The 25,444-nt window shown below is 47.5% G+C and overlaps 2 protein-coding genes across 2 annotated transcripts in view; both read left to right on the top strand.

Moving 5' to 3' along the window:
• Positions 1 to 13,546, top strand: part of RECQL4 (RecQ like helicase 4) — a 33,991-nt gene extending 20,445 nt beyond the window's left edge. Inside the window, 9 exon segments of the mRNA XM_087706608.1 lie at positions 140 to 417; positions 1,879 to 2,016; positions 4,052 to 4,208; positions 5,941 to 6,070; positions 7,570 to 7,742; positions 9,025 to 9,211; positions 10,185 to 10,344; positions 11,188 to 11,296; positions 13,036 to 13,546. Of these exon segments, the coding sequence (XP_087562734.1) occupies positions 140 to 417; positions 1,879 to 2,016; positions 4,052 to 4,208; positions 5,941 to 6,070; positions 7,570 to 7,742; positions 9,025 to 9,211; positions 10,185 to 10,344; positions 11,188 to 11,296; positions 13,036 to 13,157 (1,454 nt within the window). The 3' untranslated portion in view covers positions 13,158 to 13,546.
• Positions 13,547 to 17,241: 3,695 nt separating this feature from the next.
• Positions 17,242 to 25,444, top strand: part of SLC33A2 (solute carrier family 33 member 2) — a 10,421-nt gene continuing 2,218 nt past the window's right edge. Inside the window, 7 exon segments of the mRNA XM_087706606.1 lie at positions 17,242 to 17,481; positions 18,211 to 18,247; positions 20,758 to 21,164; positions 21,167 to 21,442; positions 21,791 to 21,906; positions 21,908 to 21,939; positions 24,227 to 24,330. Coding sequence (XP_087562732.1) covers positions 18,222 to 18,247; positions 20,758 to 21,164; positions 21,167 to 21,442; positions 21,791 to 21,906; positions 21,908 to 21,939; positions 24,227 to 24,330 — 961 coding nt within the window. The 5' untranslated portion in view covers positions 17,242 to 17,481; positions 18,211 to 18,221.

The raw sequence follows: 25,444 nt of genomic DNA, 5'->3' as shown, positions 1-25,444 counted from the left end.
AACAGACATGAAATCTTTGCTTCTGGAACAGCCTTTTTTCCTGGCCAGCCCTTTTGGACCCTTGAAACAAGTGGCTGTTTGCGTGGCTGCCAGTCTTGCAGTGCGGCTCCCCTTCATTCTCCCCCTCGTTCCCCCACAGCTAAAAAGAGCCTCCGCCGCCCTCTGAAATGGGTGGCCGACGCCTACCACGCCGGCTTGACGGCCCACGAACGCCGCCGCGTGCAGAAAAACTTCATGTCCGGCGAGTTGCGAGTGGTGGTGGCCACGGTGGCCTTTGGGATGGGCTTGGACAAGTCGGATGTGCGCGGGGTTGTGCATTACAACATGCCCAAGAACTTTGAGAGCTACGTGCAGGAGATCGGGCGAGCCGGGAGGGATGGCCAACCTGCCCAGTGTCATCTCTTCCTCAACCCGGAGGTAAAGTACAGCTCATTCTGAGGAGTTTATTCAGAGAACAGCTTCAGCTTGAAAACCAGCCACAGGTGTGTGGCTGGTTTATTTGAGGGTGGGTGGGTGGGACTCCCAATATTTGAAGGGCTGCCACAAAGAAGAGGGAGTCAAGCTATTCTCCAAAGCACCTAAAGGCAGGACAAGAAGCAATGGGTGGAAACTCATCAAGGAGAGAAGCAACTTAGAACTGAGGAGAAATTTCCTGACAGTGAGAACAATTAATCAGTGGAACAGAAGTTGCCTCCAGAAGTTGTGATGCCCCAACACTGGAAGCCTTTAAGAAGATGTTGGATAGCCATTTGTCTGGAACGATGTAGGGTTTCCTGCCTAGGCAGGGGGTTGGACTAGAAGACCTCCAAGGTCCCTTCCAACTCTGCCATTGTATTGTATTTATCAACTATCTCTATCCATCTAGAAATGGATATTAAAAGAAAGACCAGGGCAGACACGATAGCAGTCTTCCATTATCTCAGGGGTTGCCCCAAAGAAGAGGGAGTCAAACTATTCTCCAAGGCACCTGAGGGTAGAACAAGAAGCAATGGGTGGAAACTAATCAAGGAAAGAAGCAACTTAGAACTGAGGAGGAATTTCCTGACAATTAGAACAATTAATCAGTGGAACAGAAGTTGCCTCCAGAAGTTGTGAATTCTCCAACACTGGAAGTCTTTAAGAAGATGCTGGATAGCCATTTGTCTGAAACGGTATAGGGTTTCCTGCCTAGGCAGGGGGCTGGACTAGAAGACCTCCAAGGTCCCTTCCAACTCTGCCATTGTATTGTATTTATCAACTATCTCTATCCATCTAGAAATGGATATTAAAAGAAGGACCAGGGGAGACACGATAGCAGTCTTCCATTATCTCAGGGGTTGCCCCAAAGAAGAGGGAGTCAAACTATTCTCCAAGGCACCTGAGGGCAGAACAAGAAGCAATGGGTGGAAACTAATCAAGGAGAAGCAACTTAGAACTGAGGAGAAATTTCCTGACAGTTAGAACAATTAATCAGTGGAACAGAAGTTGCCTCCAGAAGTTGTGGGTGCTCCATCACTGAAGAGGCTGGACCGCCACTTGTATGACATGTTATAGGGTTTCCTGCCTGAGCAGGGGGTTGGACTAGAAGACCTCCAAGGTCCCGTCCAACTCTGTTATTCTATTATGTCTTAACATGCTTGTGGAGGAACTTGCATCTTGTGAAATCAAACGGAGAACCCCAAAACCAATAATCGAATCTCACTGCAATATTTTATTTATTGAACAGTACGCATTGGAGGAAATCCCTCCCCAAAAATAATGCAAATAAATAGAGGGACTCATATTTATATATTTCAGGGAAGGAGGAGGAAGTGATACAGTCGTGCGTGGGCCCTAGGTAATATATAAAAGTAATGCCTATTTTTCTGTCATTCACAAAATTGGGCTTCTCCTTGCCAGGGTGAGGATTTGCATGAACTGAGGCGCCATATTTACGCAGACATGGTTGACGCCTTCACCATCAAAAGGCTTGTGCAGACGGTTTTCCCACGTTGCAGATGCCAAGAGCTTCACCAGAAGCAGAAGGAACTCAACAAGGTGAGGCTTGGAGCTTAAAACATAACAAAGAACAATTGCCGGAATTGGGTAGCCTAAATAAAGAAAAGCAGGACCAGGGGTGACATATTAGCAGTCTTCCAAAATTTGAGGGGCTACCCCAGAGAAGAGGGGCTCAGCTTTTTATGCAAAGCACCACAAGGGAAGAGATGGAAACTAATCTGGGAGAGAAGCAACCTAGAACCAAAAAGAAATTTCCTAGCAGTGAGGACAATTGACCAGTGGAACAGAAGTTGCCTCCAGAAGTGGTGAGTGCTCCATCACAGTGGTTAACACCATTGGTGTTAGCCAATTTCGTTGCCATTTTTTACACAATGCCAATAAAGGCTATACCTCTATTGTAGCAGAAAATGAGACAAGACCAGCTCTTTGTCAAAAGGGAAAGGTTTATTTGCGCAAAGGTTCAGGAGCAAAACCTGAACCCCGAATGGCAGTTGTTTACAGTCTTTTATACTCTTAGACAATTTATTGATCATTTAGGATTTTAGGATTTTATTAGTATTTATAGGCCACCCTTTTCCCTGAGGGGACTCAGGGCAGCTTACATAAAATAAGGAAGGGAGGGTACAGACAATAGACACAAACAATACATAAAAGTAAAATAGTAAACAACATTCATTCATCATTCGGGTGGGGACAAATTATCTTTATCCCCAGGCCTGACGGGATAGCCAGGTCTTAAGGGCTGTGCGGAAGGTCTGGACGGTGGTGAGGGTACGAATCTCCACGGGGAGATCGTTCCAAAGGGTCGGAGCTACTACTGAAAAGGCTCTCCTCCGTGTAGTTGCCAGTCAGCACTGACTGGCAGATGGAACTCGGAGGAGGCCTAATCTATGTGATCTGATTGGTCGCAGGGAGGTAATTGGCAGGAGGCGGTCTCTCAAGTCATCCCAAAGTACCTGGCCTTCCTCTGTCATGTAGACCCCTCTCCTGTGTCACGTAGACCTCATATACAATCTCCCAAAACAGAGACAGGACATTCACTACCCATTTACCTCCCCACAGGGGGTATTGGTACCAATATCCTGTCTCATTTGTTTTAGTTAGGCGAAGCAAACAGAACAACTAATCTTAAGGGTAATCATTCCTTTTTCCCGTTCCACATGGTAAAGAAACTTTTAATACCCAAAGAATCTGTCTAGTTGTCAAATTCTCTCTTACTATCACTGGAGGTTTTAAAAAGATTGGACAGACATTTGTCTGAAGTGCTCTCCTGCCTGAGCAGTGGGTTGGACTAGAAGACCTCCAAGGTCCCTTCCAACTCTGTTATTCTATCCTAGTATCAAGATCACATGAAATATTAGGAAAGAGAAATCAGCAGGTGTAGGAGAGGACAATGAGTTGGAGACCACATTGAAAGCTGCTCCTTAGGAGAACCAGCATGGTTGAATATGCAGGCAGCTCTCGGCTTGTACGATTGTAATTGCACCTAGAATTATTGGTATTGGTATTGGTATTGGTATTGAGTTTATTTATATGCCGCCCTTTTCCCTGGGGGGACTCAGGGCGGCTCACAACTTAAAAGGGAAGGGGGGAAAAGACAAACTTTTAACATATAAGACAATACATAATTAAAAAACATAACATTCATAATTATGGTGGTGAGTCATGGCAATTATGAAGCAGGTCAGCACATGTCCATGCCCAATGTTCCTCCTCCTCCTCCTCCTCCTCCTCCTCCTCCTCCTCCTCCTCCTCCTCCTCCTCCTCCTCCTGGTTAGCCCCATCCCTTGGTGATAAGGACTTGAGATGAGAACTTTAGCCTTTTCCCCAGTGGTGAAATTCAAATTTTATTACCACCGGTTCGGTGAGCGTGGCTTGGTGGGCCTGGCAGGGGAAGGATACTGCAAAATCCCCATTTCCACCCCCACTCGGGGGCCAGCCAGAGGTGGTATTTGCCGGCTCTCCAAACTACTCAAAATTTCTGCTACTGGTTCTCCAGAACCTGCTGAATTTCACCCCTGCTCTGGCCCACCCACATAACTCTTGGATATGACCAAGCATTTTTAATCCCCAGGGCTGTGAAGTGGACGATGCAGAGATGCTCACTGCCCTAGAAGGAAGTCCAGAAAAGGCCCCTGACCCAGAACAGTCACCGTCGCGAATCTGCTATAGACACGAGAGAGCCATCCCTATTCAACAGACGGTGGAAGCGCTGGACCTCCGAGAAGAAGGTGGGGGCCCTCTGGTGTTAAGAACCAAGAGTTGACAACTGTCTTCCTGAAGCTTCAAATATGAAATAAAACTAGAAGGAAAAAGGAAGGGGTTTGTCTGGTAGTTGGGTCTAGTGGTTAAGGCAGTGTTTCTCAACCTTGGCAACTTGAAGATGTCCGGACTTCAACTCCCAGAATTCCCCAGCCAGCGAATGCTGGCTGGGGAATTCTGGGAGTTGAAGTCCGGACATCTTCCAAGTTGCCAAGGTTGAGAAACACTGTCCTAACCACTGCTGGGGAATTCTGGGAGTTGAAGTCTGGACATCTTCAAGTTGCCAAGGTTGAGAAACACTGTCCTAACCACTGCTGGGGAATTCTGGGAGTTGAAGTCTGGACATCTTCAAGTTGCCAAGGTTGAGAAACACTGGGTTAATGCATCAGGCTAGAAGCCAGGAGTTCTAGTCCTCTTGAGGCACAAAAGCCAGCTGGGTACTTTGGGACAGTCCTTCTCTCTTAGCCCTCCCCCTCCCAGGGTTGTTGTGGGAAAAATAGGGGGCGGAAGAAGCATTATGTTTGTCCGCTGCCTTGAGCTATTTATATAAATAATAAAGGCGGGGTAGGAAATCTAAAATAAAAATAAAATTTCAAAAAACCTCTGGCTATTCAGAATGGCTTGCTAAGAAGAAAGAGTTGAAGAGGTTTTCTGAATCTTCCTTGCTTATTGCTGCCGCCTCAATTTCTTCCTTATCTAAAGAATCCAAATTTGATTCGGGATAAATACTGGACGGTATTTAATAAGATGCCGGGGAGACATTGTGGCTTCTCAAAGTCAAGCTGTTCTCCAAAACACCGGAAGGAGGGGAGGACAAGAAGCAGTGGATGGAAACAAATCAAGGAGAGAAGCAACCTAGAACAATTTAGCAATAGCAATAGCAGTTAGACTTATATACCACTTCATAGGGCTCTCAGCCCTCCCTACGCGGTTTACAGAGTCAGCATATTGCCCCCACAATCCGGGTCCTCATTTTACCCACCTCGGAAGGACGGAAGGCTGAGTCAACCTTGAGCCGGTGAGATTTGAACAGCCGAACTGCAGAACTGCAGTCAGCTGAAGTAGCCTGCAGTGCTGCATTTAACCACTGCGCCACCTCGGCTCCTGACAATGAGAACAAATAATCAGTGGAACAGCATTGACCCCAGAAGTTGTGAACGCTCCAACACTGGAGGTTTTGAAGAAGATGACAGATAGCCATTTGTCTGAAGTGGTGTAGGGTTTCCTGCCTGAACAAGGGGTTGGGCTAGAAGACCTCCAAGGTCCCTTCCAACTCTGCTATTCTATTTTAAATCTAGCTGGTTTTCCGTTGTCCTAAGCTTTTGGCAAAAGTCCAAATTGGTTTCCAGCTTGGTTTTGGAATAGAAGCAACCTGGGAAAAGATTTTTTATTTTTTTAACTATAGGATTCTTTACGACCCGAAGCTCAAGGCATCCAGACCTTGATCCATCTTCAGCGGAAGGGGCAGATTTCCCAATGCTTGATTTTTAAAAGCGTATTTTCTGGGCAAAACAAAAGTGTGTCTAAGCCCCTTTGTCCACAGATGGCACAGGTCTGATTGTGGAAGTTGGATTTGGAGGTGGGGTGGGTGGGGAATGTTTCTAAAACATGAACAAGAAGCACCAGCAAGAATCTTCTGGAACTGACCTGGTAAGCCTTGTGTCCTTATCCACTTAACCGAAAGTGGTTTTTCCCCCCCAGGCATCGAGACGCTTCTGTGCTACCTGGAGCTGCACCCCTGTCACTGGGTGGAGCTGCTGCACCCCACCTACTCCTCCTGCCGGGTTTCGTGCTACAAAGGCCCTCAGCAGCTGCAGACGGTTTCTCGAAGGTGAGGGAGGGAGGGAAGGAAGGAAGGAAAGGAAGGAAGGAGGGAGGGAGGGAGGGAGGGAGGGAGGGAGGGAGGGAGGGAAAGGACCAGGCCAGTAAGAGGAAATTGAGAAACAAGGCTCCTTCACAACTATTGGCTCAAATCTGGTACAGATTGTCTTCAGCTCACAACCACAATGCAGCCCCAAATCTCTCTTGCTAAGCAAGATAGTCATTAAGTGAGCTTTGTTCCATTTTACGACCTTTCTTGCCAAAGTTGTTAAGTGATTTACTGCTGTCGTTAAGTTAGAAATTGGTTTCCCCATTGACTTCGCTTGTCAGGTCACAAAAGGGAGCTCACATATAGTCTGTTGCCAAGCGTCCAAATTTTCATCAGGTGACCAGGAGATGCTGCAACGGTCGTAAGTGTGAAAAACGGTCACAGGTCAGTTTTTGCAGTGCTGTTGTAACTTTGAACAGTCACTGAACAAATGGTTGTAAATTGAGGACCACCTGTATATAAATTATATAAACCAGTATTAGGGATTGCAGGTTGCCGTGTTTATTATTTTATTGGTCTGATTTAGAAACCGCCCATCTCCTTCACAGAGGCAGGAACCGAATTTCCCCCAAAATAAGATCAGGTCTTATATTAATTCTTGCCCCAACAAGATGCATTAGAGCAGGGCTGTCAAAAATGCCAACATAGTTCTAGGCTGCATCAACAGAGGGATAGAATCAAGATCATGTGAAGTGTTAATACCACTTTATAAGGCCTTGGTAAGGCCACACTTGGAATCCTGCATTTGGTTTTGGTGGCCACGATGTAGAAAAGATGTGGAGACTCTGCAAAGAGTGCAGAGAAGAGCAACAAAGAGGATTAGGGGACTGGAGACTAAAACATAAGAAGAACGGTTGCAGGAACTGGGTATGTCTAGTTTAATGAAAAGAAGGACCAGGGGAGACATGATAGCAGTCTTCCAATATCTCAGGGGTTGCCACAAAGAAGAGGGAGTCAAGCTATTCTCCAAAGCACCCGAAGGCAGGACAAGAAGCAATGGGGGGAAACTAATCAAGGAGAGAAGCAACTTAGAACGGAGGAGGAATTTCCTGACAGTTACAACAATTAACCAGTGGAACAATTCGCCTCCAGAAGTTGTGAATGCCCCAACACTGGAAGTCTTTAAGAAGATGTTGGATAGTCATTTGTCTGAGTGGTGTAGGGTCTCTTGCCTAGGCAGGGGGTTGGACTAGAAGACCTCCAAGGTCCCTTTTCCAACTGTGCTATTCTATTCTATTCTAAATGTGTTTGTCTGCCTGAGGATCTTAACTGGGGCTTATTTTTTGAGTAGGGCTTATATTACGAGCATCCTGAAAAATCGTGTTTTTTTCCCTGTAAGCTCTTATTTTGGGGGAAACACAGCATAGAAAAGGTATCGACTTGTTTCATTTCCTGTAGCCAAGTATGGTTGATAAACAAAGAGCATTGACTCCTTCCTTGCTGTCTCTCCCTGCCTCCAGGTGCCCCCCACTCGCGGTCTGCTTGGCCCAGCAGCGCCTGAAAGGGATCAAAGCTACCCAGGCCAGCTCTGTGGAGTTCGATGTCATTGCACTGGCCGATTCCATGGGCTGGGAGGTGCTGCCAGTCAAACGCGCCCTACGACAGCTGCAATGGAACACCCCTTGGCAGAGCGGTAAGGCAGTGGGGAGCTTGGTCAACAGGTGTGCCGGGAGGGCAGAGGGGGCTGTGTTTGGGAGGTTTTTAATCTGAGCTAGTTCTCTGTCACGTCCCAGAAAAGCAGAGCCCCTGCATAGCAGTTGGAATTGCCCCTTCCCTCTTCAGCCCTAGAGGTCTCCTTTGTGAAATGTCTGCGGAGATTCTCAATCCAGTTCATGGTGGCCCCAAAGGGACTTTTTCCAAAAGGCAACTGGACTTTCTGGGTTTTTTTTTTCCACCTGGAAATGTTTCATCCAAGAAGCTTCAGTTCTAACTGACTGGTGGGGAATGGGATGTCTGTGTTAAAATTTTGTATCAATAAAGGGGATTATTTGTAGCTCAGGGTTGAAACGAGGAGTCCTTGTTGCTCTGTGAGCTTTCTTGCAGATGTTTCATGACCCAAATTAGGTGATACCATTTCAGTTTGGGTCATGAAACATCTGCAAGAAAAAAAGCCAGTTCAGAGAGCACCAAACACTCCCCAAAATTATCTGTGTTGAAATTGAACAGCCCCTCTCTCAACAGAGGGGAGGGATATAGCAATAGCAATAGCAGTTAGACTTATATACCGCTTCATCGGGCTTTCAGCCCTCTCTAAGCGGTTTACAGAGTCAGCATATATTTCCCCCAACAATCCGGGTCCTCATTTCAGCCACCTCGGAAGGATGGAAGGCTGAGTCAACCTTTGAGCCGGTGAGATTAGAACCGCTGAACTGCAGATAACAGTCAGCTGAAGTGGCCTGCAGTACTGCACCCTAACCACTGCGCCACCTCGGTTCTAATAGCACCACTTACCTCCTGTTTACCAAACATGGTCCTTTCGGCAGTCCCAAGAAGGTCCCAGGCGTGAAATCTATTTTTTTACTACCGGTTCTTTGGGCGTGGCTTGGTGGTGGTGGGGCCATTTCTCCCTTGTTCCAGACTCGTTTGCACTTTTGATTCAGGTGACCCTGAAGATACAGATAAACCCCCAAGTGGCCCCAACGACATCCAGGGTGCTATGATCAGACGCCTGCAAAGAATATAAATCCTTCCATTCCCCGCTAGTCAAGTTAGAACCGAAGAAGCTTCTTGGGTGAGAAGGAGAAATGTTTTCAAAGAGAAACCCAAGAAAGCTCAGTTGCCTTTGAGCCTGGCAGTTGGCTGTGTTTCAGGGAACATCTTCCCCCACAGAGAGAGAGAGAGGCCGTGATCCAGAACCTGCTGGAGGATCTGGGGATGCCGAGACTTTGTCCACTGTTTTTTCCCTCCCCGCTCAGGTTCCCAAGGCTCCAGGAAGAGCGAGATCCTGGTGGAGTTCAGGGAGCTCTCCTTCCACCTGCGCTCCTACGGCGATCTCAGTGACGATGAGCTGGACGGGGTGGGTGACTTCCTGCACCAGCGAGTCACCAGTCGAGAAAAGGCAGCCCTCCGGCAGCTCCAAGCCTGCTTCCAGGCTTTTCAGAGGTGGGCAGTTAGCAACCAAAATGTTGGCTCAGGAACTCTGGCATTGAAGTGTGCAAGTCTTAAAGCTGTCAAGTTACAAGGCCCTTGCACCCTTAACCCTTTAGGGAAAAAAACCCCAGGGGTGTTCAAAGTTGACAACTTTAAGACTTGTGGACTTCAACTCCCAGAATTCCTCCTCTGGCTCTTCATCTTGATGATATGCGGACGGGTGGGGGGAGGGAGCTGGAACCGGTTCTAAACGGCATGGTAGATTTGTGGAAGCTCTTCTATAGAAGATGCTAGAACTGGCAGGAAGGAAGGCACCCCTGGAGTGGCCTCAAATTTACCTCAGTCTCCGGGCAAATGGGCTGTGATTATATCCACCTGTGACTCCTCCCATGCCGGCTTCGAGACATGCAGTTCAGGTGAGACCAACTGACATACTGATGGCCGTAGCAGCATCCCCATGGACAGGTGATTAAAATTCACACGCTTTGCCACTGACTCATACTTATGACGGTCACGCGATCCCTCTTGGTGACACCTTCTGACAAGCCAAGTCGATGGGGTAGTCAGATTCACTTAGCAGCCGTGTTACTAACAACTGCAGTGATTCGCTTAACAACTGTGGCAGGAAAGGCCGTAAAAAATGGGGCAAACCTCACTTAAGAAAGCCTCATTTAGCAGCGGAGATTTGGGGCTGTTAAGTGAATCTGGCTTCCCCATCGACTTCGCTGGCGGAAGGTTACAAAAGGAAATCACATCACAATCCGGGGACACTGCAACCGTCATAAATAACAAGTCAGTTGCCAACACATCCGAATGTTGATCACGTGACCCTGGGGGTGCTCATAAATATTAAACCTGGCCGTCAATCACGTTTTCCAGTGCCATTGTAACTTTGAACGGTCACTGACGGTTGTAAGTTGAGGACTTCCTCTCCTGCTGGACCTCCACTCTTCTTACTTTCCTTTGTGTGTTTGCCTTTCCACAGTGTGGCGTTCCCTACTTACGCCTCGTGCTGTGACCACGCAGACCAGGAGAGGAGCAGCCAGCTGAAGTCCCTGCTGGTGGCTTATTTTGAGAAGCAGCCAGTGCTGGAGGAAACCTCCCTGGGTGCAGAGCGTGGGGCTGATCACCCAGATCACGTTCAGGTAAGGAAATCCAGCTTTTTGTGGTTCTGCCCAAATTTGCCTTCTGCAGGTGGGTCACTCTGCTAGGGGCGTGTGTGTGTGTGTGTGTTTCCTGATGCATATGGAGGTCCCCAGAGGGTGGAGTTTTGTTAGGTAATCTCCCCGTTGGGAGAGCGAGTGCGTCAGAGAAGCGTTGGGAGAGTTGTGTTGGAGAACACACAAACCAGCATATAGAGACACTGCAGTTTAAATAGGCTTTTACTTTCGTGGAAATAGAGGTATCAGAGTCCATCAAACAGTCCAAGTCATACACGGATAAGACAGTGAGTCATCAATGTCTTTCAGTTAAGGGATAATCCAAATAACATAGTCCAGTATCATATAATCAGTTCGGTACTCAAAGTTTGCTAGCAGTTGCAAAACTTACAATAGCTCATGGCACTTTCTAACAGCCAGCTTCCAAAACACTCAGATCAGATCAGCCCAGCATCTAATGAACAGAGAGCTAACAGTCGTTCTGGCTCCCTCTTATGGCCGATTGAGGAAAACAGCAGCCAATCACATTTTACAGTATGATTTAAGCATTGTTACATGATTTATATATTGCCAACCCAACCGTTAGATTGGGTTGCTCTTACCAAGTTCGTCTTTTAAGCTGCTCCAATTAAACTAGCCACCCTAGTTTAATTGGAGCAGCTTAAAAGACGAACTTAGTAGGGAATGTTCATTCCTGGCTGCCTATTTTAAAATTTAACAGCATTTGCACTTAAGCTGCAAACACAGTCCTTGTCCGACATTGTGCCTCGCTACGGAGCCCCCTTAATGCTAATTTCACTTTCCCTGGAATTTTCTTCCCGATTATAGTTTCAGCAGTGGGAACAGCAAATCCAGGCTGACGTTCGCCACTTCCTCTCCATCCGTCAAGACGAAAAGTTCTCTGGCAGGGCTGTGGCGAGGATTTTCCATGGCATTGGTAAGGTTCCTCTTAGTAGTGAGTCTGCACTGCTGAATTACACAGAAATATATAGATCTCTTAGTGAGTTTTTGCTCAGTCGTATTAACAGAAGGGTTAAGGCCTCCTTTCATGTCCCAGCAGGTCACATACACGTGGTTTTCTGGGCAACACTGTGAAGGTGGTTTGAGGGTTTACATACATACATACATACATACATACATAATTACACAGACAACACATACATTAAAAAAAGCATCATCACATACAGCATGTCGTTTGGTTACAGGTGTTTTAACATCCATATTCTCGAATAACATTTACCATCACAGATTTTTCATCTAGTATAACTAAATACCTCACTTTCATTGTACATTATATGTTCAAGTACAATTAGTATTATTATTTTTCCAATAAATCATAGTACCCTTACATTCTTGATTATCTATTTGATAAAAGTATACCTTTATATAATCCCCATGTGAAAGAAAATATTTTTTTTACCAACCATTTATATTTGTATATCACTATTTTCCATTATACATAATTCCACCAATCAACTATCAGGTATTCTTATGTTCATTGTTATCCTTGTACCTCATACCTTCAAATAGAGATCTTATTCCTTCATTTTTCAACAAAATATTCTAAATAGTTGCTACTTATATATACCAATTTTTAATTATTACCTTATTAGAATTATTTATCAACAAGAAGATATATTGTAACATGTTCTTAAGGTTATACATTATATCACCAATCCTCTATCAAGTATACATAAAATCGTTGTTATCCTTATCCTTTTTAAAGCAGAAAATTCTAAAGTATTCAATTTATAGATGTATCAGTTTTTCATTATATCGTTTTTAATCTATTTCACAGCATGATTGTGTTATCATTTAACGGTTTGAGTTTTTTAAATCTAGGACTAACAAGGCCCAATCTTTCTTGATTTATGAACTCATGTAAGGGAGATTTGGGGGGGGGGACCCTGGAATGCAACTATGCTGCCTGGAAGCGTGAGACAGACACAAACCCTGGGAATGTCTCAGGCAGGCCATTTCCAAAATAAAGCAGGTGTAACTGATTGGTGGACAGTGGGAGGTCAGGGGGCGAAAGGAAAAGTTTTCATACGCTGTTTGCACACAAAAGCGTCAGAACTGACTTTTCTACTTCTGTACCCCCATGGCTTTTCAGTTATACGCTTTGGAGAGAAAAAATATGCCAGGAGTTTCTTTTGCTGTTTAATGCAGTGGGATGATTGCCAGTTACCTCCCAAAGACCCATTAGATCACACAGGGTAGGCCTCCTCCGGGTTGCGTCTACTAGCCAATGTCATCTGGCTATTACCCGGGGGAGGGCCTTCTCTGTGGCAGCTCCGGCCCTTTGGAACGAGCTCCCCGCAGAGATTCCGACCCTCACCTCTCTCCAGCCTTCCGAAAAGCCGTTAAAACCTGCTGTGTCGGCAGGCCTGGGGTTGACGAGTTCCCTTCCCCTCTCGAATCGTGTGGCTGTTGGTTGTTTTTTAAATGCCCTGTACTTTGTAGTTTTTGTGTTTTTCCCTTCCCGAGTTTGTGCGCCGCCCTGAGTCCCGTAGGGAATAGGGCAGCATATAAATAAAATGAAACTCAAACTCAAAACTCAAGACATAACCTCTACACTGACGTGCAGAGAATGCTGGTGTAAAAGCTCACCTTATCTTTAATGAAGTTAATTTTGATCGTAGTGCTTGCTTCATTGAGGTTGCTTTGTCTGCACAGGGAGTCCATGCTACCCAGCTCAGATTTACGGCCGAGATCGTCGTTTCTGGAGAAAGCACCTTCACTTTGACTTCCATAAGATTATGCGCTTGGCTACAGAGGAGATCATCCGTTGGAGGTGAATTGAACGGGGCAGAATCTGGAGAGGCCAAGCCCCATGCACAGCTGCTTGTTCCCTCCCTCGTCTGTTGGCCACACGGCAAGCATTGCATTTCCAGAAGATCTGTGGCAGCCAAATGTCCAAGCTTTCTACAAAATAGGTGGAGCAACCGACGAAAGTTCTCCTGGCCTAAACAGAAATTGGTCGGGAGTCCTTAAAAAAACAAATATTGAATTAACTCCAAAAATATGAAATCCTACATATGTGGCAAAATCTTAAAAGAGTGTTCCTTCACCTTGTGGCTTTCCCTTCCAGAATTCTGGCAATGATGGAGTTGGACTGAGGGTTTAAGGAGTGGATAAGGCGCTGATTTATAATTTTCAATAGTTTTTGAAGAAGAGATAGTCCAGAGGACTTGGCAACTTTAAGACTAGAGAAATCTGCGAGTTGAAGTCCACAAGTCTTAAGTTGCAAGTTTGGGGAACCCTGAGATAGTTCCTCTTTTTGAGGAGAGTTAGAAGTCTTTTGATTTGCCTTCTGACATTTGAACTGGATAACAAACACACGTTGCTTATCTATAGCGTGCAATATTAAGTAAATACCTCTAAGGAGAAAGCCGAATGTTTTTGTATTACCCTGTAGATTTTTCCCTGGCAGAACTTGACCTGAATAAAACGGATTTTTTTTTTTTAACTTAATCTAACAAATCATTTTTTGCTTCTTCTGTTCTTTTACTATATAAACAGCATGAAATTTGAATCTTCCTCATTTGAGTGGGGCATTAAAGTTTTGGTATAAAAACGGTGCCAGGAGGAGGAGGAGGGCGGGTAAAGAGACTCATTCCTTGATATGTCCTCTGAATCAAAGATTCTGAGAGCTGGAAGGGACCCTTAAGATCACGGAGCCCAATTATATACCTTTCCCCTTCCTTCCCTCCCCCTCAATCCCACATCCCCCCCCCCCAACCTTCCAGAGCAAATACAGGGTATAAACATTTAGCAATCATACATACACTAAAATAAACTAACTAACTTTAGCATAGTCCCTATATAATTGTAAAACTTATTAAAACTTTTAATAATAATTCAAAAAAGATCATGGAGCCCAGCCCCCCCTGCTCAATGCAGGAAATTAAAGCATTCCTAAAACAGCCCCATCCCCACCCCTTAGCCCAGTGTTTCTCGACCTTAGCGACTTTAAGTCCTATGGACTTCAACTCCAGAACTCCCAGCCAGCTCTGCTGGCTGGGGGGTTCTGGGAGTTGAAGTCCACAGGACTAAAGTCGCCAAGGTTGAGAAACACTGCCTTAGCCATAGGTTTCACTGTCAAAATGGCTCCCGTCAAGTCCTTTTCTTCCTAAAGTTGACTTTTCCATACTAACCCCAGTGAGGATGTTAAGAGCTACCTGTTCTTCACCCACTCCAGACTGGGGTTCTGCAAGACAATGGCATGGCTCATCCAGCCTCACAAAAATCACCCAAGACCCTGTAGGAAGTTAGCACCTACTACCCCTAGAAAAATGAAATATCCTGGGAAATATTGAAAAGGCAGAATATTACATTTCCCTGCATCAGAAATGGAGAAACATGTTTTTTTTTAGGCAGGAAGCAGATTCACTCTTAATAGCCCCCACTTTTCTTAATGGCCCATTAAAATGCCCAAGCCAGTCTATTCTACATAACAAAGAGTTCTCCCCTTCAGCTCCAGGTGGGATGGGATTATGGCATGACAGTATTAGCCTTCCACAGAAAGTCACCACATGGCACCTGGAAACTCAAACTTGGCCCCGTGGGAGTCTGACAACCAATCAGAATGCATTCCTTACACAGGAACAGGAAACAGGTGGGCTGAACAGAGTAGAAAGCCAGGAACGTTCCGCCCTTCCCTCTCTCCTCTTCTTCTCCTCCACCCAACATCTGGAAGCATCTGATCCCCCCTTTTCCGTTCAGGAGCTCCTGTCCATCATTAAACCATCTTTCCAAGCAGCCTCCGTGTTTCCAGTGTCTTTTTCCCCACTTGGGAGCTGAACCCAGAAGGACGTTTCTCCCAACAACCCTTTCAACAAACAAGCAATACAGATTTGAAAGTCCAGTGGGAAACCAAACTTATAGGGAAAGAGGCCTATGGTTGGTCTGTTGGAAGAAATGTCCTTCTGGGTTCGTCTCCAAGTGGGGGAAAAGACACTGGAGACATGGAGGCTGCTTGGAAAGATGGTTTAATGGTGGACAGGGCCACATGGCTTGAGCCCTGAACAGAAAAAGGTGATCACGTGCTTCAATGTTGGTGGAGAAGAAGAGAAGGGCTGAGGGAGGGGATTGCTAGGCTTTTTATAGCCTGTTCAGTCCCACCTCTCTGTTTCCTGTTCCTGTGTAAGAAATGTATTCTGATTGGTTGTCAGACTCCCATGGGGCCATGCAGGGGCAACTCTCTAGGCTGCATTTTGAATCCAGGTTTGATTGAGTTCTCAGATGCCCTGTGATGAGATGGCTAAAGGGCCAATATTATCATGCCTTAATCCCATCCTCCCCCTGGAGCTGAAGGGGAGAACTCTTTATTATGTAAAGGGACTGGCTTGGCTTTAATGGCTCATTGACAAAGTGGGATGGGCAGGAAGCTTCAGGGAGCTGTTCTCTCTTTAAAACATGTTTCCTCCCTTTCACATCCAGGGGAAATATAATATTCTGCCTTTTCAATATTTCCCAGGATATTTCATTTTTCTGGGAGAGGGCTGGGTGATAACTTCCTACGGGTCTTTCATGAGTTGACAAGTCATTTCTTTTTCTCCTTCCCTCCAAATTCCTGACTGGGGGTCTCCATGAAAAAGAAAAAGACGTATCTCAGCAAAGCTAGACAGACATCCGGGATAAATAAGGCTGGACAATGTCTTCCCTTGATTCAGAAGGGTGCTTGATTTAAAAAAAAACCCTGGGCCAAAGGCAATTATGGGTAACAGAAATTCCTAATTTCCAACTGGCTATAACAAAACACGGTAGTTCTCGCCTTACGGAAATTCATTTGATGACCATTCTAAGTTGCAACATTGCTGACAAAAAGTGACTTATGGACCATTTTTCACGCCCTAACATGACATGCTCACATGATCAAGATTTGGGCGCTCAGCAAGTGACTCGTATTTATGACCAGACGCAAGTGTCCTCTGGTCATGTGATCCCCTTTTGCGACCTTCCAAAAAGCAGTCAGTGGGGAAGCCAGTTTCATTTAACAACCGTGTTACTAAACTGCGGCAGTGATTCACTTAACAACAGTGGGAAGAAAGGTAAAACCGGCAAAACCCACTTAACCTTTTGGGCTCCCTTGTGTTGGCCATATGTTGAGGACTACCTGTAGCGATTTCTGCACTGAAGGCGCTCGACCAACCTCATTGTAGATAATGTTGTGCGCTGAAAAATAAATTATGATTAAATCTGGGGGAGGATGATTGGGGCAGAGGGGTGATAGGCCACTATTGCAGCAAGAGGTGTTGTTATGGGAGGTTACAAAGCCAATAAAGGCGCACGTGTAGCTCAGGGTTGAAATGAGGGGTCCTTGACACCCTTCTGAACTTGCAGACGTTTCATGACCCAACTAGGTAACACCATCAGTTCTAGTGGGGTTTGTTCTCGGTTTATATTCAAGTAGAATAATTCCGGCCCCAGGAATGGGGATGATGCTGCGTCCCTGGAGGTATCCAGGTGCGGTGCGGAGCTTGGCAAGAGCCGCTCCCCATTCCTGCCTTCCCCGTTTGCGTTCGGGGCTTCAAGACAGCAGCCTGCGGCCAAGGAGGGAAGCCCTGCGCCGGAACCATCGTTCCCGGCATTATTCCCCCACCGGAGCAGTAAACTAAGAGTCCTTCAAGTATCCTTTACACAGCCTGTGCGACCGGAAAGTCTCGCAGGCCCCACCTCTTCCGGTGCTCCTCGCAGTCCAAGGAGCACTTAATATAGAGAGGTGAAGTCCAGAGCGCCCAGAGGACCGGAAGGAGCAATGGGACGCTTCCACTCCGCAGAGCTCCGCCCCTATGTCTCTTAAGTGCCAAGGCTGCCTAGAGGGCCTATCCGTTTCCGTTCCAGGCCTGATTCCACTTGCGTCACTGCCGCTTTCTTTATGATTAAGAAAGCCGCGTTCCTCCCGCCCAGCGCCCCCTGCCGGTTGCAGCGCGGAAGAGGGGGTCCTTGAGCGCAGTTGCCGTGGCAACGCCGGGGGGCCAGCGGGAATGGGGGCGCCCGGTTGGGGAAGCTGGCTGGGCCGGCCCTGAGCAACAGCCCCCCGAGGGCCTTTCTGTCCAAGTGGGCCGGCTCCTCCCTTGGAGACGTCAGCTGGCGGCCGGCCGGCCGGCTCCTCCAGTGGTAAGGAGTCCCGCAGGCTCAAGGCGACCCCGGCCCCGGCTTTGTTGGAGGGGGCGGGGAGGCATCAGCAGGGACTCCCTGGAAGCTCATTAGAAACCAGGCAGAAATTACAACTGACATGCCCAACATGTACGTTGCTAAGCGAGACACATGTCCAATTGATTGTTGGCCCATTTTACGACCTTCCTTGCCACCGTCGCTAAGCGAATCACAGCAGCCAATAACATATTCCAGAAGGTTCCCAATGACCCCAGGACCCTGAAACGGTCGTACATATGAGTCACTTGCCAAACAGCCCAATCTTGATCATGTGACCATGGGGTGGCAGGTCTGTATGTGTGCTGCAACGGTCGTAAGTGTGGGAAATGGTCATTATGTCGGTGCTGTTGTCACTTCCAACAGGCGCTGAAAGAACTGCTGTAAGTTGAAGTCTACCCGTAATTTTTTTAAAAAATTTTAATTTTTATTATATAAAATTTTAATTTTATTTTTGAAATTATTTTTTTACATTTTATTTATTAAATAAATACATCCTCATCATCCTTGGCATCCTTCAGTCTCAAAAGATTATGGTGTGCTCTGGAAAGAGGTCCAAAGGTGGCGTGTTTAATTTAATTTAAATGAATTTAAACAAATAAAACTAAATAAAAATGAATTTAGTTTAATAAATACAGTCAAGGGAAAAGAAAGCATCTGGCTAGTTTCCTTTCTCCCCCTCTTCTTTTACAGGGAATCCTGCAATGGCAAGAAGCTGGCTTCCAAGAATGTAATTACTTCTCTCGATACTTCCGTGGTTTTTCCCCCCCTCCATTCGCTGGGATGTTATGAAAGCTATTTAGGATGGCATTAGATTGCATTAACAATAATGGGCGAAGGCCAGTGAGAGTAAAAGGAAGAGGCTTTCTTTCCACACCTCCTTCTTCTTTCAAATGGAGCACTGGGAGGGTCTCCATCCAGCCCATAATCGTCCCATCTTTCCTTCCTGGAGTGGCGGGATTTTCATGGGTTAATTTAAAGATAACTTTTATTGTCGTTTTTTTACTGTGGGCACACTAGCACACATTAAAAATGAAATTCTGTTGCCTGCTCTCAAAAGTGTACACATAACATACTCAGAAACAAAGGATATACATCTACACATCTACATTTATATGTATATTATATACCCATGATGGCGAAACTATGGCACGCTTGCCAGAGGTGGCACCCAGAGGCTTCTCTGTGGCTGTGCGTGCCATCACCAGCTGCCCCTCAGGCATGCTGGCCAGCTGGTCTTCACGACCTGAAAACGGCCCCAATAATGGCCATTTCCCTGTTTGGGGGGCTTTTTCAGGCTGTTTTCCAGGCTCGTTTGGGGGCTTTTTTCAGGATGTTTTTTTGGCCCGTTTTCCAGCTGTTTTCTGGCCCGTTTTCCAGGCCCGAAAAATGGTCTGAAAATGGCCCGAAAAACAAGCATGCACACACCAGCAAGCTGGTCTTCGGGTTTCCGGCACTCCAGCACGCACACATGCACACATATTCCGGTTAGGGCACTCGGTGCAGAAAAGCTTCGCCCTCACTGTTATATACTCTATGAGTCCAAAAAAGGGCTGTGGAAATATGTACTGGACATAAATTGGTTCAACTTCTACCCTCGAAACGACGCTCTAGGGCAGGGGGTGTCAAAGTGGGTTTCTTCAAGGAGCGGATCAGGGTTGTAGTGGTCCTCCGTGGGCCAGACGGGTGGGGGAGACGGGACGGACGCCTCCTGTTGCAGCCTGCCAGCCAAAACGGAGCATGGGGGAGCTATGCGTAGCCTCCTTGTACCCCATTTTCACTAGCAGAAGCACCGTGGGGTGGTCCTTTGCTATTTTCAGGGTCAGATCCGGCCCATGGGACTTGAGTGGACACCCTTGCCATAGGGCAGAGGTCTTCAAACCGATTCCCCGACTGGCTGGGGAATTCTGGGAGTTGAAGTCCACAAGTCTTAAAAGTTGCCAAGTTTGAGGACCCTTGCCATAAGGGCCCAAGGACAGGTTTCTTTCCCCCATGCCATCCCTCTTGCTCTTCTCAGGCTCCCTTCCCAAGGCTGTCCTCGGCTTACGACAGTCCCCGGCTCTTACTCTCTCGGCCGTCCTCAACTTACGACAGTTCATTTAGGGACCTTTCCATGTTACAACAGCCCTGAAAAAAAGGGAATTATGTTTTTTTCACAAGACCGCTGCACCAGCCTCCGGTCAGGTGGTTGAAATTCAGACGCTTGGCAATGAATGTGAAGGCTCATAGTTACGACGGTCGCAGCATCCCGGGGTCACATGACATCTCCATCCCCCCCTTTTGCGATGCCCTGACAAGCAAGTACAATGGGGAAGCCAGATTCGCTTAAAAGTTTGTCAGATGGGGCATGGAAATTCACTTAACAAACTCTCTTGGCGAAGGAAATTTTAGGCCCCATTATGGTCGTAAGTCGAGGACTACCTGTCCAGAGGCTCCCGTGGTCCATTTCTTTCTTTCTTTCTTTCTTTCTTTCTTTCTTTCTTTCTTTCTTTCTTTCTTTCTTTCTTTCTTTCTTTCTTTCTTTCTGTCTGTCTGTCTGTCTGTCTGTCTGTCTTTCTTTCTTTCTTTCTTTCTTTCTCTTTCTTTCTTTCTTCCTTCCTTCCTTCCTTTCTCTTTCTCTCTCTCCTCTCTCTCTCTCTCTCTCTCTCTCTCTCTCTCTTTCTTTCTTTCTTTCTCCTGTCTGCTTCCTTCCATTTTGAAAAGGCGGCAGCCAGTGACACCACCTGTGTAAGTGCCATTCAGCCCAGCAGTGGCTATCTGGATTGGGAGGGTGATTGATTGACTGATCGATTGAGAGGATTGATGAACCCTTTCATTCTCCTGAGGCTGATGCCAGATGGTCAGTTAGATTGATTGATTCCTTCCTTCCTTCCTTCCTTCCTTCCTTCCTTCCTTCCTTCCTTCCTTCCTTCCCTCCCTCTTTCTTTCTTCCTTCCTTCCTTCCCTCCCTCCTTCCTCTTTCTTTCTTTCTTCCTTCCTTCCTTCCTTCCCTCCCTCCTTCACTCTTTCTTTCTTTTTTCCTTCCTTCCCTCCCTCCTTCCTTCTCCCTTCTTTCTTCCTTCCTTCCTTCCTTCCTTCCTTCCTTCCTTCCTTCCCTCCCTCCCTCCCTCCTCCTCCTCCTTTTCTTTCTTTCTTTCTTTCTTTCTTTCTTTCTTTCTTTCTTTCTTTCTTTCTTTCTTTCTTTCTTTCTTTCTTTCTTTCTTTCTTTCTTTCTTTCTTTCTTTCTTTCTTTCCCTGCAGGGTGGACCAGGACCGAGCGATGAGCTGGAAATTCTGGTTCCTCTTCCTGCTGTATTTCGTGCAAGGAATCCCCTACGGGCTGCAGTCGGGACTCTTGCCCATCTACTTCCGGACGGTGGGCCTCTCCTTCACCAAGATCAGCCTGACCAAGCTGCTTTACTTGCCGTGGTTCCTCAAGGTCTTCTCGGCGCCCTTCGTGGACTGGTATTTCTCCAAGAAGGCCTGGCTCATCTTCACCATGTCCGGCCTGGCCCTCACCTGCCTGGCCTGCTCCTTCCTGACCCCGGAGGTGGACTTCCTCGGAGTGGCCGTCGCCCTGCTGTTCATGAACCTCTTCGCTTCCCTCCAGGACGTGGCGACCGACGGGATCGCCATCCAGATGCTGGGGCGCGAGGAGCTGGGCTTTGGCACAGCATCCAGGTGGTGGCCTACAAACTCGGGTCCGTCCTGGCCGGAGGAGGCCTGCTGACTTTCCTCCATCACCTGGGCTGGGGACCCCTCTTCGTCTGCCTGGCTCTCGTATACGTTGCGGCCAGCTGGTTCACCTCCACCTTTCCCCTGAGGCCCTCTCCTCGAGGCAGCCAGGCCGAGGAGAGCAACTTAAACCTTCTGGGCTTCTTCCATGAGCTTCTCCTTGTGCCCGACACGCTGTGGACCGCCGGCTTAGTCCTCATCTACAAGTTGGGTGAGTCTTTCTTATCCCCCAAAGGCGAAATGGGAAATGGGAATCTCTCCATGCTTTGAGCCTTTACAAAAACTCACGTCTGTGATCTCTGTATTTAAAATTGATGCTCAACAGTTATTCTAAGGTCCTTTTTGTTTTGTTTTCAAATTCTTATACTTATTTGTTTATTCAATTTAAATTTATGCCCCCCATCTCTCTATTAAGCGACTCTGATTGGCTTATTGCATCATAAATCACCCTATTTGTGGTCTTTTTATATTATATTTATATTATTTATAAATACTAGAAATAAGAGGAGGCCTTCAGGTGCCTCGCCAGGAACTGACCCTCCTCCTTTCTCCCCCGCAGGTGAGCAGGGGTCTCTCTCCATGTTCCCCCTCTTCCTCCTGGACCACAGCTTCTCCCCCCAGAAGCTGGGCTTCTGGAATGGGATTGTGGCCACCGCCTTCTCCATTGTAGGCTCCTTCCCTGGGGGGCCAGCTGATGTCAAACGGCAGGTAAATGAGGGGGGGGGACGGCTTTTCTCTCTTCTTTGGAAATCTCTCCCTGGGATCCTGGGATTTAAAATCCGGCATCCCCAGAAGGATGGTGGAATCTGTCAGTACCTCTCCATTAGATAATTAGGAAAGAAGACCACGAGACTCCGTGGGTGGAAATCAAGTGTACTTTTACTGATTATAAATGATTAAAGGCATAGCGAAGCGAAGACTGATTATTTAGGCGCGAAAGCAAATGATATATAGAATAGCCCATTCCCCCAGCCCTTGGCATCCCAGTCACAGTCCAATCATAATTCTCCCAAGTGTCAGGTGCGAGATAACTTCAAAAGGCATCACGAAGATGGAATGTTGGTGCCGTTAGTCCTGGCGGGAACTTCCTACACATGCGTAGTCCGACAAGCAGCTGAGCTCCAGAAACTTCCTCCAGCACAATGAGTAACCCCTCCCAAATACCATGCCCTCCCTCCCTGTTTCATGGCAGCCGAAGCAACAGCAAAGCAGACAGAATCTTTTCCTTTCTTAAACTCTCTCTCTCTCTCTCTCTCTCCCTCCCTCCCATCCTCCCTTCCTCCTCCCTCTCTCTCTCATTTTCAACAATAGCCCATGAGGGAGGGGGAATATTCAGCAGGCCTCTTTCCCAATAAAGGAGAATATTTGTAGCTCAGGGTTGACCTGTGAGGGGTCCCTACTGCTCTCTGAGCTTGGCGGTTTTCTTGCAGATGTTTTCATTACCCAACTAGGTGACACCATCAGTTCCAGAAAGGAGTGGGCTTGGCTCTCTGTTTATATACAGTCCCTTCTAGCACTGATGATGTTACCCAGTTGAGTAATCAAACGTCTGCAGGAAAATCAGCAAACTCAAAAGAGAGCCAAGGACCTCTTCTTCCTCCTCCTCCTTCCTCCTCTCCTTCCTCCTCCCCCTCCTCCTCTTCCTCCTCCTCCTCTTCTTCCTCCTCCCCCTCCTCCTCCTCTTCACACCCTACTCCCTTTTAGCACTGATGATGTTACCTAGTTTGATCATGAAATGTCTGCAAGAAAACCACCAAGCTCAGAGAGCAAAAAGGACCCCACAGTCCTCCTCCTCTTCCTCTTCCTCTTCCTCCTCCTCCTCCTCCTCCTCCTCCTCCTCCTCCTCCTCTCCACAAACCTCACTCCCTTCTAGCACTGATGATGTTACCTAGTTTGATCATGAAATGTCTGCGAGAAAACCACCAAGCTCAGAGAGATCCTCTTTTGAGAATCATGGGGAATTTGCTTCCACTCCCACCTCCCAAAAAACCAGAACGAAGGGGGGAAAGTGCTCTGAAAGTCCAGTGGAATAACTAAAAACTCCAGGGTCCTTCTGTCCGAAAAGCTCTTCCTTTGGGGAACATCTGCTCTTGAACCCAGGGCCGCGACTAACACTCCCAATTACTCTGTGGCCCTGCTGCTTTGGAGCCCCTCAAAGCCACCTCTCGGCTTCCCTCCCGGCTTCAGGGCTTGGTGGCACCACCTTCCTTTCTGGTCCCCAGAGGGAGGGGCCCTTTTTGCCCCCTGGATGCAAACTCTGAGAATCATCACCTTCTTTTAACACACAGACACCCATAATCCCCTGATGGTGAACCTATGGCACGCATGGGCCCTCTCTGTTGGCACATGCGCCCTCGCCAGCTGCTCTTCTGGTTTATGGTGCGCACATGCATGCCAGCCAGCTGGTCTCGCCTGAAACACAGCCAAAAACCAGACTCTTTTGGGGGTCTTTTTCAGGCTGTTCTTTTGGCCCATTTTCAGTCCATTTTTCGGCTTCAAAAAAAAAGGCTCAAAAATGCCCAAAAAACGTCCTGAAAACGGCCCATAAAAACAGCCCAAAACAGCCAAAAACCAGACCTCAACATTCTTGTTAGAGCAGTCGGTGCCCTAAAGCAGTGTTTCTCAACCTTGGCAACTTGAAGATGTCTGGACTTCAACTCCCAGAATTCCCCCAGCCAGCATTCGCTGGCTGGGGGATTCTGGGAGTTGAAGTCCAGACATCTTCAAGTTGCCAAGGTTGAGAAACACTGTCCTAACCACTGCTGGGGAATTCTGGGAGTTGAAGTCCAGACATCTTCAAGTTGACAAGGTTGAGAAACACTGCCCTAAAGGATCGCCATCAGCGCCACAATCCCTCGCGGGGTGAAGCCTGGGCACCCGAACGGAGCTGGCAGAGGTTTTACTGGCCGGATGCCTTCCCTGTCGCCAATGCGGAGTTTTGTTCAGCAGATCTGTTCTCATTCCGACCTCTCCGGCTTCTTCCCCCCCCCACCAGGAATTGGGACTCTCTGCAGAGATTGCTGGTCCTTCGCTTCTTCAACCTCCTCTTCCAGACCTGGGTGATGGTCAATTACACTGACCACGCGGCGGCCTTTGAAGGTGAGTCAGGTGTCCCCTCCAGGGCAAGTGGGCCATTTGGCCCTCTGGCTCCGGAAGACAGGAGTCTCCGGGACCCCCCCTGGGGAAGAAGGAGGAGGAGGAGGAGGTGACAACGCAGAACCTGGGAAGCTGGATCCGAAAGTGGGAGGGGAGGGGAAAGGAAGCCATCCTGGTTTGTCCTGGAAGGACCAAGTGCCAGGGGAAATGACCCTGGGGCATGCCGGTAGGCTCTGACTTTGGCCGTGGCAGTAGAGACACAAATTGGGAAGAACCGAATGACAGAGTTGGAAGGGACCTCGGAGGTCTTCTAGTCCAACCCCCAGATCCTCTGCCATTCTATCCAATCTCTTTTTGAAAACCTTGTTTTGTAAACAAGGTTGGGGCACCCACAACCTCTGGAGGCAAATTCTGTTCCACTGATGGATTGTTCTCGCTGTCAGGAATTTTCTTCTCAGTTCTAAGTTGCTTCTCTCCTTGATTAGTTTCCACCCATTGCTTTCTTGTCCTGCCCTCAGGTGTCTTGGAGAATAGCTTGACTCCCTCTTCTTTGGGGCAACCCCTGAGATACTGGAAGGAAGGAAGGTGGGAAGGAAGGAAAGAAGGAAGGAAGGAGAGAAGGAAGGAAGGTGGGAAGGAAGGAAGCAGAGAAGAAAGGGAGGGAGGGAGGAAGCAAGGAGAGAAGGAAGGAAGGAGAGGAGGAGGGAAGGAAGGAGAGAAGGAAGGGAGGAGAGAAGGAAGGGAGGAGAGAAGGAAGGATCTCCCCTTGATTAGTTTCCCACCCATTGCTTCTTGTTCTGTCCTCAGGTGCCTTGGAGAATAGCTTGACTCCCTCTTCTTTGGGGCAGCCCCTGAGATATTGGAAGACTGTTATTATGACTCCCCTGGTCCTTCTTTTCATTCAACTAGACATAACCCAGTTCCTGCAACTGTTCTTCATGTGTTTTATTTGAAGTACCTGGGTGCCTCTTGATGCCAAGGGAACAGCTTTCTAGATTCCCAAGAAGGTCCTAAGCCCCCTCAGGGGTCCCTCAGTGTCTCCTGGCCACCAGGGACAGGCAGCTTAGCAGCCCAGCCCAGAGCACCTCCCTTGGGCAGAGGGTTGGGCCAGAAGGCC

Source organism: Thamnophis sirtalis, unplaced genomic scaffold (assembly GCF_051295495.1).
Source record: "Thamnophis sirtalis isolate CommonGarterSnake01/CBP01778 unplaced genomic scaffold, rThaSir2_p1.2 scaffold_2, whole genome shotgun sequence".
Lineage (NCBI taxonomy): Eukaryota > Metazoa > Chordata > Lepidosauria > Squamata > Natricidae > Thamnophis > Thamnophis sirtalis.
Note: the sequence above shows the minus strand (reverse complement) of the source record. Positions and strands in the feature narration are given on the sequence as shown.